The sequence below is a fragment of the Dermacentor albipictus genome, chromosome 5, assembly GCF_038994185.2.
Source record: "Dermacentor albipictus isolate Rhodes 1998 colony chromosome 5, USDA_Dalb.pri_finalv2, whole genome shotgun sequence".
NCBI lineage: Eukaryota > Metazoa > Arthropoda > Arachnida > Ixodida > Ixodidae > Dermacentor > Dermacentor albipictus.
Window position 1 is genome coordinate 36,603,298 of NC_091825.1, and position 16,964 is coordinate 36,620,261.

Sequence of the window (16,964 nt, forward strand, 5' to 3'; positions counted from 1 at the left end):
AGAACACACACATGTGCTCCCGGCGGCCCGCCGCGAGACGCAGGAAATGACGTAGCGGCGATAGCGGCGACACCCGTCGGGGGAAGTTATTTCAATTTCGGTTTCGTTTTCAAGGCATAAAAACAAATGTTCTTTTAAACTATGTGTGTGTATTACTTTCAAAGCTATTTATTTTACGCTACCTCTAAGCCATTTTCTGTGTTTACGGGTAGTTTCACTGGAAATTTATTTCCAGAAACATCAAATCAAATGGGGCAAAGGTGGGCTGGTAACTGCGTGTAAGTGAATTTATTTGTCGATGCTTTCTTTTTTGTTTGTTTGCTTGGACGTTCATTTGTAAAGAGACGTGGCCCTTCCTGATTGTATAAGATAAAGAGGTACTTGCGAGTCTGCCTTTTCTTTTATGCACAGAGAAACAGAGAGAGAGAAAAAAAGCTTTAATTGGCATTTTCAAGAAGTTCACAATGCTCATATTTCTGAACTGGAGTGCTCACTCAAATTTTAAATAGCTTGGATTAACGGCAGATATAAAAGTACTTGCATAATAGCTTTCTAAACGTATAGGCGACACGACGAAATTTCACATGTGCAGAATTACACGAAAACCTTAAGTTTCCAAGTACGAAAAGTCTTTCTTTGCCTGCTGTCGTGAATGTGCAACCGAAGCGAATCCAGATCTCGGGTTTTTTTTTCTTTGTTTTTATGAGCGGGTGAGCGAGTGGGGCCTATGACCGCTCAAAAGAAAGAACAAATATAACAACGATTCCCCTCTGGTGGACAGCACCGTGAGTTGTCGTTGTCATAATCTGATGTCGGTCTTTGTCTTACTGCAGTTGCTTATAATAGCAGTTTGACGGGTAATGAGGAAGATATATTCAAAATCTAGGTATTTTGTGCATGCGGTAGACAAGTCATTTTCGACCCAACTACGCTCGCCCTCAAACTACCACGAGCAGAGCAATTTAGTATTGTTCCCATTCAATAGCTGTGCCTATACCATCGCCGAACCCCTTTGCTCGGCGAGGGTGCAGCTGTGGTAAAGGCTATTGAATGACAACAACAATTTCCTGGCAAAGTGTGGGAACTGTGATGACATTTCGTCTGGGTGTTGGCTTTAAGCATTCTCTTGTCTCCCCTTAGTACCATACTGTCTCTCCTCTGCGCTGTTTCATGTGAGTACAAAAAAGTAAGTGCTGCACCTTCTGCACTACTTTTGCGGTGGGTGGGGGTGGGCAGAAGGGGGCTAACGCGTAATTAGTGTTCCAGAGGGCATTGTGTCGATGGCCAGGGTGTTTCAGTGGGCATTGTGACGGCCAAAGAGGTCCAAAGAGTATTGTAGCGATGCCCACGAAGTTCTCGCTAAAAGGACTCGCACACGCCTTCCCCGCGTCCCTCTCATGTTCATTATGCACGCTCTCAAACCACCCACCGACGCGGCTGGCAAGCCAGTGACAGCAGCAGCAGCAGAATTGGAAAAAGTGAGGGAGGAGGCATAGAAAGCTTCGCTTTAAAATCTGGCAGAGCGCCTCTGTGCACGCTGTAACCTGCAATCCAGAGCTCTGGTGTTTTGACAAAATTCAATTTCATTCTGCAAAGTATGTCTTTCCCGTATTCAGCATGTGCACCTGTCCTACCCGTCTCGCGAGGGGAGACGGGCGAGTCTCGCGCAGGTCTACATATGCCAAGACATCGCGAACGTACTTGGCAGGTGGGCAGTAGCGCGCACACTCGAAAAATGCCTCACCACTGTTCCGTGAACAAAGATTGGTCTGCAAATGCCCCGCCAATTTCTGGAATCTCGTTATATCTACAATGATTGGCTTGATATCCTATCCATGCATGCAATAATACTGTCTCCAATTTGGGAGGGGAAATATTTCAGTAAATACCGTTGTTAGTCGGTGTTGTAAATACTTTATGCATCGCAAGTTGTACGTTGGTTCTCTATACTTTCTTAGATTTTTGAGCGCTCCGTTCAGGCAGCTGTTTGTAAGCCAGTAGAACGTTCCTTTACTATGCAACTACAAACTTAATAGTTTCTTTTTGTACAGCCAGCTTCGTAAATTGACGCAGACGTGAAGCCATGAGCGTTTTGCACGGCTCTTTCTGCAGATGCTGCTTGAGCAAAGCATTGTGGTGGGTGAGAAGGCTCAAGTTTGCCAACGAACCTACCTTGTTTATAAACTTGAGAGAAGCAGAACGAATTGGGGTTATTGATTCGGCGAAAGAAGGTCAGGTGGGGTCAAAGCTTCTCGAATCGGCGTATCTTTTGTCCGCGTATGGTTCGTCGCACCCTTTTCTGCCTGTTTTGTCATGCTTGAAAGAAACCTAGACGACCGCACTGCTTTAGAGCAATTGTGGCGCGTCCAGCTGCATGCTGTCACGTGGCCTATTCATTTTGCTAGATTCCTGGCGTCCCAAAAGCTAGAGCTGCACTAGTTCTGCCTTGCTGAAAACATTTTTAACATTTTTCTTTTGGTTAAGTATTCAATACTAAAAAAAGTAGGTGCGCGCTTTTGGATTCCGCGGAATTTGTGCGTGACGACATTTAGGAACTGTGTGCCACCTAAAACACTGTGACATAATAGATAGTAGTGCTTCAGCAACAGGTTTTTCCCAGGACATATTTAAAATGGCTTGTCAAAACAGACAGTGAAACGGAGGGGGACTCTCTTCAGGAGTTTTGTCGGCTTTGAAAGCCCGACATGGGGGGGAGGGGCTTGGGGTAAGGCAGGGCCCATTTCTGGATCCGCGACTGGTTTTTAGTGCCACGGGACACGCCGTCTCTTCGTGCAATTGTATGTTTGTGCATGTGATAAAAACAAACAAAAACACCCTTGCACCCACCCCCAATATTCTTAGTCAGTGCACCCTTTCGGTGGGTAAAAGGGTGTTATGGCATCTAGAACTGCCCTATGCTTCGCAAAAAGTCATGATGATGGGATGTTTCTTGAATGAAAACACCCTTCAAGGGTGTTATGATTCGCAATTCTCACCATCAAGGGTGTAAATTATTTTACTGTGCACGGGAAAATCCCGCGTTGTTGACGACTTCGCCCGAGTCCCGGTTGGGATTGCAACCGCAGACAATGAGCCGCCACAGTGGAGCTACAAGATTCTGCAGGAAGCGGCCCATGGTCCCCTTCGGCAACGCCACGTGCTCCATGAAGACTAGCCGGCCTCCCTGGTCAGTTAAGAGCAGAAAAAAAAAGACAATTGTTTTGTTACGCCCAGGTATTTGCACTGCAAACATCATCATGCCTTATGGGGGGGAGTGTGAGCTTTGTTCTAGAAAAGAAAGCAGGAATCATGGATGGTCTTTTTAGAAAAATCTAGCGGATGATTCCATTCATGTCCCTTAATAAATTGTTGCAGAAAAATCCCACACAACACACAAAGCATACACACAAAAAAGAAAGTGAGCGCAAACTATAAACTGTTTTTTTTGCCAGCATTGCATCCATAACGACACCTTGTAGGGCGCACCCACGCCATTGACTGTCTCTATTAACAATATATTTGGCCCAATTTTTGCTAGACACAACCATATCAAGTCGCGTAAGGCATACGGAAAATTATTTATTGCTTTCATTCATTTCATTTCATTTATTGATACTGTGAATTCCATCAGGGATTGTAACAGGAAGGGCTGTATGCGTTACGTAGGAACATGGCATTTTTAGATTTAGTATGTAACACCTTATAGGTGTTACATACTAAATCTTATACAATAAAGAATTTGGGCATATAACAATTTGATTACGTGATTATACAAGAGAATAATAAGAACGAAGAGGATATGACAACAATAATTACAGTTGCAGAAACCAGTTACATGGTCAGTATTGAGGTGATAACAGTCACGCAATAATCAAGGTTACAATAATGTCAAGAAGAAAAGAAATATATCGCATCATTGTCGTAATTATATTCAAGCACAAACAGCGTTAAAATAATAAGTCAACAAGGAACTACGTAAATAATGAGAAGAATTATTGCTGCAACACGTATAGTTGATCCGCAATCAGGGTAATAAACGTATATAAGGATGAGCTGTCAGTGATACCTGTGTTAAGATTATTCCATTCGCGTGTCGCCCTTGGAAAAATGAGTATTTGAACATATCAGTGCGGAATGAAAATTTGCTAAATGTTTGTGTGAGTTTATGACTAGTTAATCTATTCGAGGACGTTGATATGTATTTCATAATAGGCAGTTTGAGTTGATTGTGTATTAACTGATACATGATTTTTAGCCTAGCAAGCTTGGCTCTGTTATCCAGGGTTAGAAGTTCTGCCCGCTTCAGCAATGCTGTTGGTGAGCCTGTGATGGAATGTTTATAATATATGTATCTCAGCGCTTTTCGCTGTACCCCTTCAACTTTTTTAAGCAGCTTGTTAGTAAACGGGAACCAAATGGTGCTGGCGTACTCTAGTACCGATCTTATCAGTGTTTTATATGCGAATAACTTTGTTTAAGATGGTGCTAGTTTAAGGTGTCTGTTAAAGAAGAATAGCTGTTTTATTGCGGTTGATCTGCTATTGTTAGTTATTGTCCGGGTTAGGTTAAAAGAGAGCATAATGTCGAAAAGAATATCTGCGCAAAGTGAACGGTGATGCAGTTTTCGCCAGTTGACATCAGGGCGATTAAAGTCGCCTAGTAATATGAGCTTGGTCCCCTTCACATGCTACTACATATACACGTGCAATGATTGCAGTACATTCAGATCAGTAGAAGGACTACCGTAAATGCAGCCAGAAATGAAGGCGGTGTTGGCAAAGCAAAGTTTTCAAAATACAGCTTCAACCGCCTCAACGTCAGAGAACTTAACGTACGGAATTCTCCTTTTTATCAAAAGAGCAACGCCACCGCCTCGTGTTGGGCGATCTTTGCGAATAATGACGTAGTTTGGGGGAGTAATTTCGAAGTCATTGACGTCTTTGGTTAGCCAAGTCTCTGTTTTACGCTTATAAATTCCGGTTCGAAAGCTATTAGCATTGATTCGAGGGGTCCGAGCTTACTACTAAGACTTCGAGCGTTAATATTACCGAGCGTTATTTTGGACGTTGGTGACGGCGGGGACGCAAAGTTCGGGTACCAATGTCCTGGTTTTTTTCTATCGCTTGAAGTGGGCATATGCGGGTCACCTCATTATTTTCCTCGTCCAAAGAATAAAGGCAACTGTTATTCTTTAGTTTGTCGAAGACCAGGGCCACTTTATCACCGGATTCCTTCCTTGCTTTTCCATATTGCCATAGGGTCTTCCTAATATCTCGAACTCGCGGTGAAAAGTATTCGCTGATGGTGTAGTCAGTATCCTTAAGTTTTTGACAGTTATGCAAAATTTTTGTTTTGTCTCGGAAGTCTAGGAGTTTAAAGGTTATTGGTTTTGTTTTGTTTTCCATTGATTTGCCTAGTCTATGGATGCGTTCTTTTGCCACTGCTTCTAACTTCAATGTATGCCTAATGACCTTTTCATTCACTGCGCGTTCCATAGTTTTAAATGCTGAAATGGACAGGTGAAGGGAAAGGAAAGTGGTCGAAAGCACAAAGCCTTCGCCCGTGGGAACCATAGTATCTTTTGCATTACGTTTTTTTTCTTCTCACCGCCGCCTATTTTCCGGGACATTCCCCTTAACTCTCGTGATCCCTATGCCTACTTTTCACCACCTAATAACTCTGAGTTGGCCAGGATGGACCACACGATGCTCATTCAGCTCTCTTATTTCGAACAATCCTTGCAGGGCTTCGAACTAAACGCAAACAGAAACAGACTCAGATCGCATTGTTAACAGCTCTGCAATGTGACTGAGGCAGAATTGCTTGGGCTTGGGGGCGGGCGTGCTTGCACCCCCTAGAATTTCACAACTTCCAGTTTTCACAACTGATCCGCAGAAAACCTTCGACAGGATGGCCCCTCAAGCTGTGAGCTGGGAACTGGCTCACTCGAAGTGCGGTACGCGCTTCCGCAATTAAGTCGGTGTTTTCTGCGGGCACCAAATTTGCACAACAGACACCCCTCAGTCACTCATGTTTGCGCATACGGTGCATTGCTGTTCTGTCCTATGTGCCCCTCGTTTTCATATTAGCCAGATCTGTCATCGTGCTCTTTCTTCTGTTTCAGAGAATCAGTACACTACACATGCTGACGACATAACTATGCGAATGGTATTTTCATTCAATAAAACTTACAACAGTCACTCAACCACACGTACTCTGCCGCTAACAATATTAGCTTTATACAGTGGACTGTCTTTATACGGAACACCAAGGGAACAGAGAAATGGCTTCCCCCTTATCAGTAGTTTCATTTACTGATAAAATGTAGGGTGCAGATGTGCTTTTTTGATAGACGCAACTACTTTATTGCATATAATGAATAAACACTGTAGCAGAAAGACATTGCACAGTAAATATAAAAGACAACAGGAAGTTGCTTAGCCGCTGAATTCGCCGTAGGTGCCGTTTTCGTTATAGCACCATTCTCGAATTAATGTGTGGCTTTCAACTTTAAGTCTAGAGTGAGCGCAGTGTGCGGGTGTTTCCGTACCACCATAGGACACGATCAGGAAGTTCTCCGACCAGAGACACCAGCGCCAACCTCGAGCTCAACTTCAGCGCAAGCATTAAAGGATCGATCAACCATGGCCAATGGGAAAAGAAAATGTGTAGAACTGCTTCGTACCACAACATTGCTGATGCAGATCACGATGCAGTTGAAGTGGCCTTTTTTTTATTTTTTGATGCTTATAGCGATGTGGCAGAACTGGTCGATTTAGTTTCGCATCCGTTGATGTTCACAGTTCCGTTTATCCGCAGGTCGCATAAACAATGACACCGTTTAACGAAGGTCTTTTTAGCATGACATGAATATACAACCAACCAACCATGATGATGCTGTTCAGTTTAAGCGGTAGCTCAGGCGGCAGTGATTTAGGTGTATCGAGATTTCACTGTTTTGTTCACCCGAGAATAACCGAAGCTCCTGTCAACTTAGCCACAATGTATCAGCGTTCTTGGGCACTCCAGTTGGAGCGATGGCGGTCCTAATGCAACGGGGAAGCATGTTCTCCGTCAAGAGGAGCAAGTACTGCACATCATCCGTCGATTCTCTCGATGCTCTCGCGGCTTCAAACATTCTGACATGCTTGATGGCCTTCTTGATGACCTTTAAGTTTCTTAATTTTGCTATCAGCTCTTCATACAAGAGCTGACGCTGGTCTGACATAACCACATCTTAAAGGCGTTTTTTACGTGAGGTGACGAAGCTTCCATAATGTTTCTATGTCAGGATTAAAACTTCCGTTGTGCGCCACAAGGGCGTTCACAACACAACTAAGGAGATTCTCTCTGTTCCCAAGCCAAATCCAATTAAGATAGCTTTGCCAAAGCTTCATACAGTAGGGTCTCGGTATCATTTAATGCTGAGGCGATGTTTGCCCTACGTTCTGTATTCACCTTATTTCCGTACTCCCTGTTGGTACGGTACGGAAACCCTTCTAACATTCAGAGCTCTTCATGGCCAATGAACTCAAGTTCATAGTGATTATTAACTATGATTCACAACTCTTCAGGGCCACATGAACCCCAGTTCACCAGTGATTACCAACGTTGCTTCCACAATGTTGCCTCGCTTCCGTCTTTATTTTTTGTTGAAATACTGACGGCACGAGACCTCCGCACGCGGTTTCGCTATCGCCGTTTTTTACAGTCCTAAGTTTACAGGGAAATACTTTCTATTTTCTGGAAAAAATATCCTCGACACACAACTCGTACTCAAAAGCTTTTTTGTTTATCTATCTCTTGTCCTCCTCCACGTAAGAAGAAGACATCAGAACGCACTAGTTGGCAATCCATCGTGAAAGTGGCTATGTGCCTGTCACTGTTTTTCGTCCCTCGTCGGATTTCTGCGCTGTAGTCGCTTTCGTGCATGCACCAATCATTTCAAGGTGAGAGTACTTAAGCTTTATTTATACTTAGCTGGTGGATGCTCTTGGCCAAGAACTATTATTTTTAAGGTTTAATAGCCATAAAGCAATAGTGGTGCTATCAGAATATATTCGATGGAATATATTACTTTAATTTTAAGCACACGGTGTATATTACCGTACTTCTAGATTTAGGGCTCGGTAAGCAATAATGTTTCCACTTCGCCTTCCTCAGAATTGCATCGACGTGGTCAACACATTAGGCGGCGACGTCGTGCGTGTCAGAAGAACGCGACAGAATGACATCGATGGTAAAAGAGAAGAAGTTGTAACAACCACGTAAAAACAACTCTTCCTTACGAAATGATAAAGAACGGATGCTGATGTATTTCTCACTCATCTAGAATGTAACGAACCCTGATGACGTCCATCCTGCTTCTTCAAAATACACTTATTGTGAAGCCGGACAGTGCCATCCTAAGTAGAACTTTCTCACTACAATTTTGACGGTTGGCCACATCGAGGGCTATGAACTTTGCGGTTACGCGATGGAGTGTCGTTGTCAGTGTCATCCTGTCATTTTTGTCTCTCGACGGCTGCTTTCCATAGTCGACTTGGTAGGCAGGATATTGTCCTTTGTTGTATCACAGAGAATGTGAATATTGCTTGTATTGTCTAAGTCCTCTGGCGCATTGGAGCGCAATTTGTAAATTTGCATTTTCTCTCATTCATTTTTGTTGTTTAAATGTCTGTGCAAGGTATGCTGGATACAGTATTTCTTTCTCTCTCTCTCTCTCAATAAGAAGTGCATCAAAATGTTATGGAGGCTGTGGAGTTGACTTACACAAAGGCATCTTTACTCGTAAATCCTGAGATTCTTATTCCTACGAGACAAGGGTACACTTTGTTTCGCGAGTTATTGAGAACCTCAACTGCTTTGATTATTTAAGAAATACACAGTAACTATCTTAGGAAGAAACCAATAGGAAGTAAACTATAAAGAAAAACATGCTTGTCCGCGCGTGGCAGCCCTCACATTGACCAAGACCCGCCGGCACTCCTGCAGGACCTTCTCAGAGCACTGGACCGAGCAGAACACGTGCGTAGTGAGCACTACGTCGAAGTGATTGTCGGGAACCTCTTTCATGTTTTCACCGTAGCCTACTACGCATCGTTCCATATGAACCTGCAATGAATGAGAGACATGAGCAACTGTAAACCCAACACAATGGACAACCTTGTTACGTAATTTAAAAGTTGCCTTTGTACTGTTTGCATAAAACAGCGTCCATGCGTATGCATAATTTCATCCTCACATTATGCCACGTGGGAACCAAAGCGAGCAAAAAATATATAAATACAGGAGGGCCAGGGAACCCTGGCACTGCAGACTGACATTGTGCTGTGTTTACGATGTTGTCAGTAATTGTGCATTTAAGCGTTATTTTTCACGCCTGTGGCTTCCTTAAGTGATGCTTAACTGATAGTAACTAGAGCCAGGACTGCCTAAGAGCACGAAAAGGTGTCCTCATTACTTATTGCGGTTACTCTGGTTACTCCCGATTGCCGAAACCAGTGTGTGGAGCCGGAACCGATCCAAATACCGGAACCGAAGCGACATTTTTTCGCCATTTCGGAACGTAACCCGAATCGGAACGAATCGAAGGAACCGTTCCAAACCGGTCCCGGAAATGTAGATTTCGAGCGGAGCAGCCTTGTCCTGGAGAAGCCGTCATGTAGCTAATTCTTGCAAGGGTCTGGCAGTGAGCGGGTTCTCAGACTACGGAAGGGCAAGGAAATAAAGCGGACACAACTCCTGCACGCATTGCAGGAGAGCGCGCGTGTGACCTAATACATAACCGGAGAATCCGTCATGAATGCTTGCGGCAAAGAGGTCACCACGAACGGTCGACCATTTCGCATTATTGATGGCTCTGGGTTTCGAAAAATCGTTGAGCCTATATTACAGGGCCTTTAGAATGGAATGACCGTGACAGCCGAGAGTGTTCAATTACGAGTGGCTCAGGAAGCAAAAAAAAAAAGAATGAAAATTGATTTCACAGTCACTTCAAGATTGTGTTGTTTCCCTAAAATTGGACAGTGCCATAGGCCTTGATCGAGCAATCCTTGGTATTAATGTACAATTTATTGAATAAGGCAGGATCAGCCTGTAGCCAGTGGCTATGAAATAACTTTATTGGGCGGCACACTGCTGAAAACATAAAGCGTGACGGTCTTGGTGTGCTCTCTGAATAATGAGTAGCTCTGGACCAAGTGTACAGTGTAACGACGGACAATGGAGCGAATATGGTTAGAGTGCTTGATTTTCTCGGAGAGTCAGCGTTTGAAGACGGAGACGTGCAGCACGTGTCACAGTGCGATGATGATGAGAAAACGTGAGAAGAGAGTTCAAGCGACTGGCCTTGCCTAAACAAATTGGAAGGAGGCTTCACGTTTTTCGATGATGGACCACTCCTTGAAGGGATAAGGTGCGCCGTTCACACACTGCAACTTGCAGTGCATGTTGTGCTGAAATGTAGTGAGCAAAGTGCAGAAGTATTGGGTTGAGTGCCTCGAGGCGTATATTTTAGCTGTTTATTGTTAAAGCATAAAGAAGAAAATACCGCGATTTTGTGACAATTAATGCTGATTACGTATACATTCGAGTGAAGTATGAGCTCGGACATAGTGCCCGCGGTGGAAGTAGCCCCAGTACACACAGCTACCTTGGCGCACGAAATATTGGTTTAGAAAGCCGAAAACCTGAAGTGGCCATAAGAGAAACTATAAGAGAAATCATAGACGCCCACCTCACAAGCCAACGAGAACGACTAGCCCTCACACCAACAGGAAGAACAGTCCTAGCGCACCTAGGCTACCCCACACACAGCAAAGGCCACAAACAAGCAATCCATCTGGCCCCCAACTTCTGGGAGCACATCAAGGTAGCCCCTATCCCCAGAAGCATGCACCCGGAACATCATGCTGATCGTCGCCAAGCTCGCGCAAAAACTCTACAGACAAGATATGGCAGTCTCCCCACCACACTATTCAAAGATGCCGCGCAGTACCCCAAAAAAGCAGCCCTGACGGCCAGCGTTGTCGACTATAACCTGCAAGAGGTGGTCTCGATGACGGTCCGCACTGCCAGCGCCCTCGTAGCGGAGGAGACAGCCATCGCCTTGGCCATCACCTCTAGTCCGACCAACGAGTACATCACAATTATTACCGACTCCCAGGCAGCTTGCCGTAGCTACGCGAGAGGTCGAATATCTTCAACCGCCCACCGACTCCTCAAACAAGCCTCCGAATTCCCGGACGTTGAAATAGTGTGGACTCCAGGACACGAGTCCCTCCATGGAAATCAGCGTGCGCACGCTGTAGCCCGAGCTCATGCCTCCCGGGCGCCACAAGAGAGGGATACGGACGCATCCATGGAACCCGTACCTTTACAATACAACGCCATACTACAACACCGCAGATTGAACAGACGACAATACCCACCTCCACACAAGACCCTCTCACGTGAAGACGCCGTAACATGGAGACAACTACAACCAATACATACCCACATTTAAGCAGACTACACGCAATCCACCCTACACTATATTCATACAAATGTCCCCTTTGTAATGATGACGCCTCCCTATATCCCACCACATGGGCGTGCCCCAACGTGAAGGCGGCCCCGCAAATACCCAACCCCACATCCGAGCAGTGGGAGGCCGTGCTGACTAGTTCCGACCCTCGTAAGCAGCAGCAACTGGTGCGGCGGGCCCGGGGGACATCAAGAGCCGCAGGAGCCCTGAACTAAGGGCGCCTCCCGCACAAGCAGAAAGACACCTGATTGTCCTTTCTTTCTTTTTTTTAAATAAATGTTTCTCCTCCTCCTCCTCCTCCTGAAGTGGCTCGTTGAAATGGCTCATACCCGAAAAAAAGAAAAAAAGTCGCTTGTAGTCCAGATATACAAAATGAAAGAGAAATAAAAAAAATGGCTGTGGCTTAGGTAAGGTTAAGCCCAGGATGCGAAGCATACTAGCCTTTATTTTAGTTGTTGAACCACTGTTTAGCCTGGTGAACTGCTGTTGCTTGGCTATATTTGGTTCGGCTAGACAAAGAAACAACTCATGCGTTACTCTGTTTCGCCTTCAAGAGTGGAACGCGACAGCGTTCCCGTCGACCCGCCAAGGGGTGTATGACAATGGGCTACGGCGCAGCGACTACGCGCCCCGTATTGGACGCGGTGAGCGTCGAGCAACGCAGCGTTCGGCGCGGCAACGAAATGTGCGCCTGAGCAAGCGACGCACGCCTGAGCCTTAGAAACTGCTCGTTTCTAAGGCAACACCGCATTCACTAGAGGCGCTTTTGTACCGCTTTGAAGCATCGTACTTGTGGCTCAGTGGTAGCGTCTCCGTCTCACACTCCGGAGACCCTGGTTCGATTCCCACCCAGCCCATCTTGCAAGAGTTGAGCCAAAGCCACTTCTCCTCTGTCGTGACGTCACGGTGTCACGTGGTATTGAAGGCGACACCGCCGCGCCTGAGGAGCTGGGTTGAGCTCTCGTAATATGCTTCGCATAAAAAGTACACGAGTGACGTAAAAAGTATCAGCAGCAATGGCTCATACCAGAAAAAAGCAGACATATTCAGGAATGGTTCGTACCCCCGTAATCAAGAAAAGAAGCAATTGCTGAAGATGAATGAAGAAAAGAAAGAAGGAACAAAGGAACGAAAGAGAGAACAAAGAAAGAGCAAGGAAACAATGAATGAACGAACTAAAGAAGAAATCAAACAAAGAAAGAAAGGACGGAAAGAAAAAAAGGGAACGAAATAACTAAACAGAAATCCTTTAGGTAGTGCATTATGTGTTCGCATGTGTCGGTGAGGATGTCGACCTAGAGCGCAATACGTTTATTTCACAAGGGGACCCGTGATGTCTTGCAAAAAGTCTCACCTCTCCGATAGAATAACTTAATGAATTACCCCGTGCGCAGCACACTTTCGCCTTCACGTGTTACACGAGTGCAACATGTTGCTGGTATTTTTTTTTACCAGTAATGGGAAGAATGTTGTGCTCTTCAATTTTTGATATGTTGGTGGCCTAATGCAGTCTTCAGGCCCATTCAACCATGCTTGAGGTAATGTTTAAGGCGACTGTACTACATTTCTTTTAACTCTTTCCGGTGACATTTCTTTAGCGTCTTACCGTTATAATGTTATGGTTTGGGGCGAGATGGACCTGCGTGTACAGGAAATTTCCAAAATTTTGTCGCATATTGTGTAGCCAAAAAGTGTTATCTTCTCAGAATGCGCCCGTGAAGCGAATACTTGCGTAGGTTCCCGATCAGACGCGAGGGCCAGGGATCGCGCATGAATTTACGATGATTTATGTGTGATTAAGCAACGTCTTGACTTGAAGATCAGATTCCGACGATGTGTGACAGTGCGCACCGTTATCGTTGTGGTGGGAGCGTTAGTTCTTTTTCAGGGCACAAGTGCGCGATATATGGAGTTAGATTCGAGGCTAACTATTATAGAATTTTGTTTGTTCTTAACCATCACTTCCAAGTGACAGTAAAGATGTGCTACATATTCATTGAGTGAATGCGGGTAAATTGACCACATACTTTTGTACTGCTTGCATTTACTTTACTAGCACAATATTTTATATTAGAAGAACCGAATTTTTTTCTGTAACAGATAGGAAAATAGAGGAATTTGGATATTAACAGTATGACTTGAAAGAAAATTAAGTTTTATTGATAATTATTCAGCTTTCACCGGACGGCAGAAAAGAGAAATGCAACAAAAATATCCTGAGAATATTGAAAAGTCTGTCCACTTGAAAACTATTCATTTAAGTTTCTCCTTTGCACCCTGATAAAGAATAATGAAAAAAGAGGCAAAGATAAGTGAGAAAAAAAGATAAGAAGAATAGTGAAGGGACAGCCAGAGGGGAAACACTCTAAGAGAAATGAGCGGTAACAGTTGCAAGCGCTTATATACAACCTGCAGTCGTTTTCGAGAAGCGCTGTTGGTCGTTGTGGCCTTGAGCATCTATCAGTACTGAGGACACGTCCCCAGGTCATTTTCCTCCGAGCGCAGTCTGCGATTCAAGCGGCGAATGCTCAGCTACCGGAGCCGAGCGTCGAGTGTTCAGATTTCGGCCTGCATAGGTCTAACAACACGCGTCGGCCTAGAGAGGACGGGATGGTTGCTAATGTATTTTGTAGGCTTACCTACGTTTGTCACGAGACCCAAGAGAGCACCCTGCCTTCTAAGGGCTTGTTATGTTGGTGTTCCCGTACAGTAAGCTCAGTCCTGAAGGGATGCGCACCCTAACAAGCTGCCGAGTTGCTGGCGTTTAACGCATGTAAGGCGAGAAACGCTATTCCAAACTGTCTGTCTATGATAGGGTTTCGGTGAACCCATCTTTCTAGTATTCTCACAATGGCAAGAGTCAAAAGTCAGACTTGTTCTCAAAGTTGTAAGTTGTTGTCACCACAGTGTAGTTTGTAATTCACAGTGAGTGCTGCTAACAAATGCGCAGCGAGGTATGGCTGAACACGAAGTAATTACCAAAAATGGTATTCAAGAACTGCTTATTACTATGAACTGCGGGTGCCTTTACCACTGAAAAGGACGGTTGCTAGGCGGTGACCCCAATGGTTTGCTCCCCTACAAGTGGTTTCACCAGCGCCTGCTTGTATTCCCTTGACCCTTAATGTGACTTCACCTGCCACACGGCTTCTTCTTTTTTCTATTTATGGATCCGGCCCCATTCCCAATGTGCTCAGACGTGCTTTCCCCGATCTTCGCTACTCCATTTTCTTTATAAAGGAATTTGTTCACTCATGCATTCAGTTCTTTATTGCATTGGAAAATAGCGCTTCTTCATCTCCATGATCACCCTCTCTCTCCCCTGGACTCTCCCATCGCAAAATGATGTTGCTGCGTTTCATATGGTTTAGCAGCGTCGCATTTGCGATTTCTCATGAATGGCCAACAGCGCGGCGTGCAATTGGATGACCAGAAGGTAGAGCACTCTCTGTGCCACTTCTACGCTCAGTGCTGTACTCAGTGGGCTACTTTTAGCCGCTTCTATTGTAGACCGCTCTCGTGGGAAAATATCCTGGGAACTTGGCCTAAACACTATTCTAGGCACAAAGCCACAAAAGACCAACTATGCTTCTTGGAAACGACTGTACTGTGTGTACAAACGCTTGTGATTGTTAGTGGTCATTGCTCTGCCAGTGTTTTCACTCTCGCTACCTCTTCGTAATTTTTGTGATATTACTTTTCGTTAACAAACCGTTCTGCTAATAATGCGTCAGCATTATCGGTGTCAAAGTGGAAAAACCACACACACACACACACACACACACACACACACACACATATATATATATATATATATATATATATATATATATATATATATATATATATATATATATATATATATATATATATATATATATATATATATATATATATATATATATGTGTGTGTTCAGGACCTCAAGCGACACACACATGCATACGCATATATATATATATATATATGCGTATGCATGTGTGTGTCGCTTGAGGTCCTGAACAACACATTGAAATATGGTGAATGTGGTTATAATCAGTGATCCGCGACCTTAACGAGGTGCGTCGAAATGCCTCCGGTATTTATCTGGCGTTTTCCGCTAAAGTGCCATTAAATTTTCCCCTCCCCATGTGTAGGGTACATAACCGGGCAAGTCCATGGTTAACCTCCCTGCCTTTTCCTCTTCTATTGTATGTCTTTTTCGCAGTGATCTTGCACTTTCTTTTGTCGGTGGCCTGCCTTATCTCTCCCAGAGTGAAATACGAAGTCGATTTAAAATTCACATGTAGATGATGATGATGAAGCAACATTCACTGGGCCCGAAATAAATCGGTGGTGCACGCAGGCACCAAACGGGGTGGTTCCCTAGTTACGGGACCCATATGTTTCCAGCAGCTCCTGGCCCCTGTCGGTCAGTGCGAGCTGAATCGGTAGGGCGGGGCTGGATAACAAGGTCTCCCATCGCTCAAGGGGTTGGGGATTGGGGGTGTTGGTGGGAAGGGGAGGAGGGGGGGTCTTGAGTTCTGTGCACTCTGCCAAGACGTGCGGCAGGGCGCCCTTTTCTCTTCTGCAAAAAGGACAGAGCATATCGTATTCCGCAGGGTACATGCGGTTCATCAGTACGGGATGCGCAAGCGATCCCGCCTGCGCTCGACGCAGGATCGTCTGTTGTTGCCTGGTGAGTTTGGGGTGCGGTTCTGGCAGCCTGCACCTTTCTTCTCGGTACATCCGGGTAATGTCGCGAAAGCTGGTAACCGGGTGCGGTAGCTCTTCCGGCTCGTGCTCGGCCCGGATTGACATTTCTCGGGCATGGTAGTCGGCGATGATGTTGCCTGCTACCTGCGAGTGAGCCGGGACCCACATGAGCTCTATGGCTCTTCCCGGAGGCTTGTGCTTGGCTAGAATGGCTCGGGTCGCGGAGGAGATTACCCCCCTGCGGAAGCTTCTGTAGGCTGTCTTTGAGTCGGTGACTACGGTACCCACGCTCGACTGTGCGAGTGCGAGGGCTACGGCCGCTTCTTCGGCAACTGCGGGGTCTGTTGTTTTTAGGGACGCGCTGACGATCAGCCTCTCCTTTGAAGTAACCACCACGGCTGCACGGTCACTGTGTTTTCGGAGCGAGGCGTCCGCGTAGAGGACCCTGGGGTTCTCTTCTAGCTTACGGGCTAGGGCTTTGGCTCGCGCGGTGCGCCTCTCATCGTCCTTGCCCGGCGTCATGTTCCGGGGAAGGGGTTTTGTCTGAATTATCATTTTCCAGTCTTCTGGAAGGGCCGTCTTGATGGGTACTGGCTCGATCTGCCATCCTATCTTGTGTAGGACGGCTCGTCCGTGTTCCGTGTGACTGAGCCGGATTCTCTGATTAGAGAGGTGGGCTTCGATGAGCTCCTCCACCGTGTTGTGGGCCCCCATGTCTAGCAGTTTTTGCGTGGATGAGTATAT

General features: G+C 45.5%; 1 protein-coding gene across 1 annotated transcript in view; it reads right to left on the bottom strand.

The window, feature by feature from the left end:
- Window positions 1-3,016: 3,016 nt before the first annotated feature.
- Window positions 3,017-16,964, bottom strand: part of LOC139060270 (thiol S-methyltransferase TMT1B-like) — a 32,289-nt gene continuing 18,341 nt past the window's right edge. The window contains exons 4-5 of the mRNA XM_070539365.1: window positions 8,965-9,114; window positions 3,017-3,184 (exon numbers count right to left, since the gene is read on the bottom strand). Coding sequence (XP_070395466.1) covers window positions 3,017-3,184; window positions 8,965-9,114 — 318 coding nt within the window. The remainder of the gene's footprint in view (window positions 3,185-8,964; window positions 9,115-16,964) is intronic.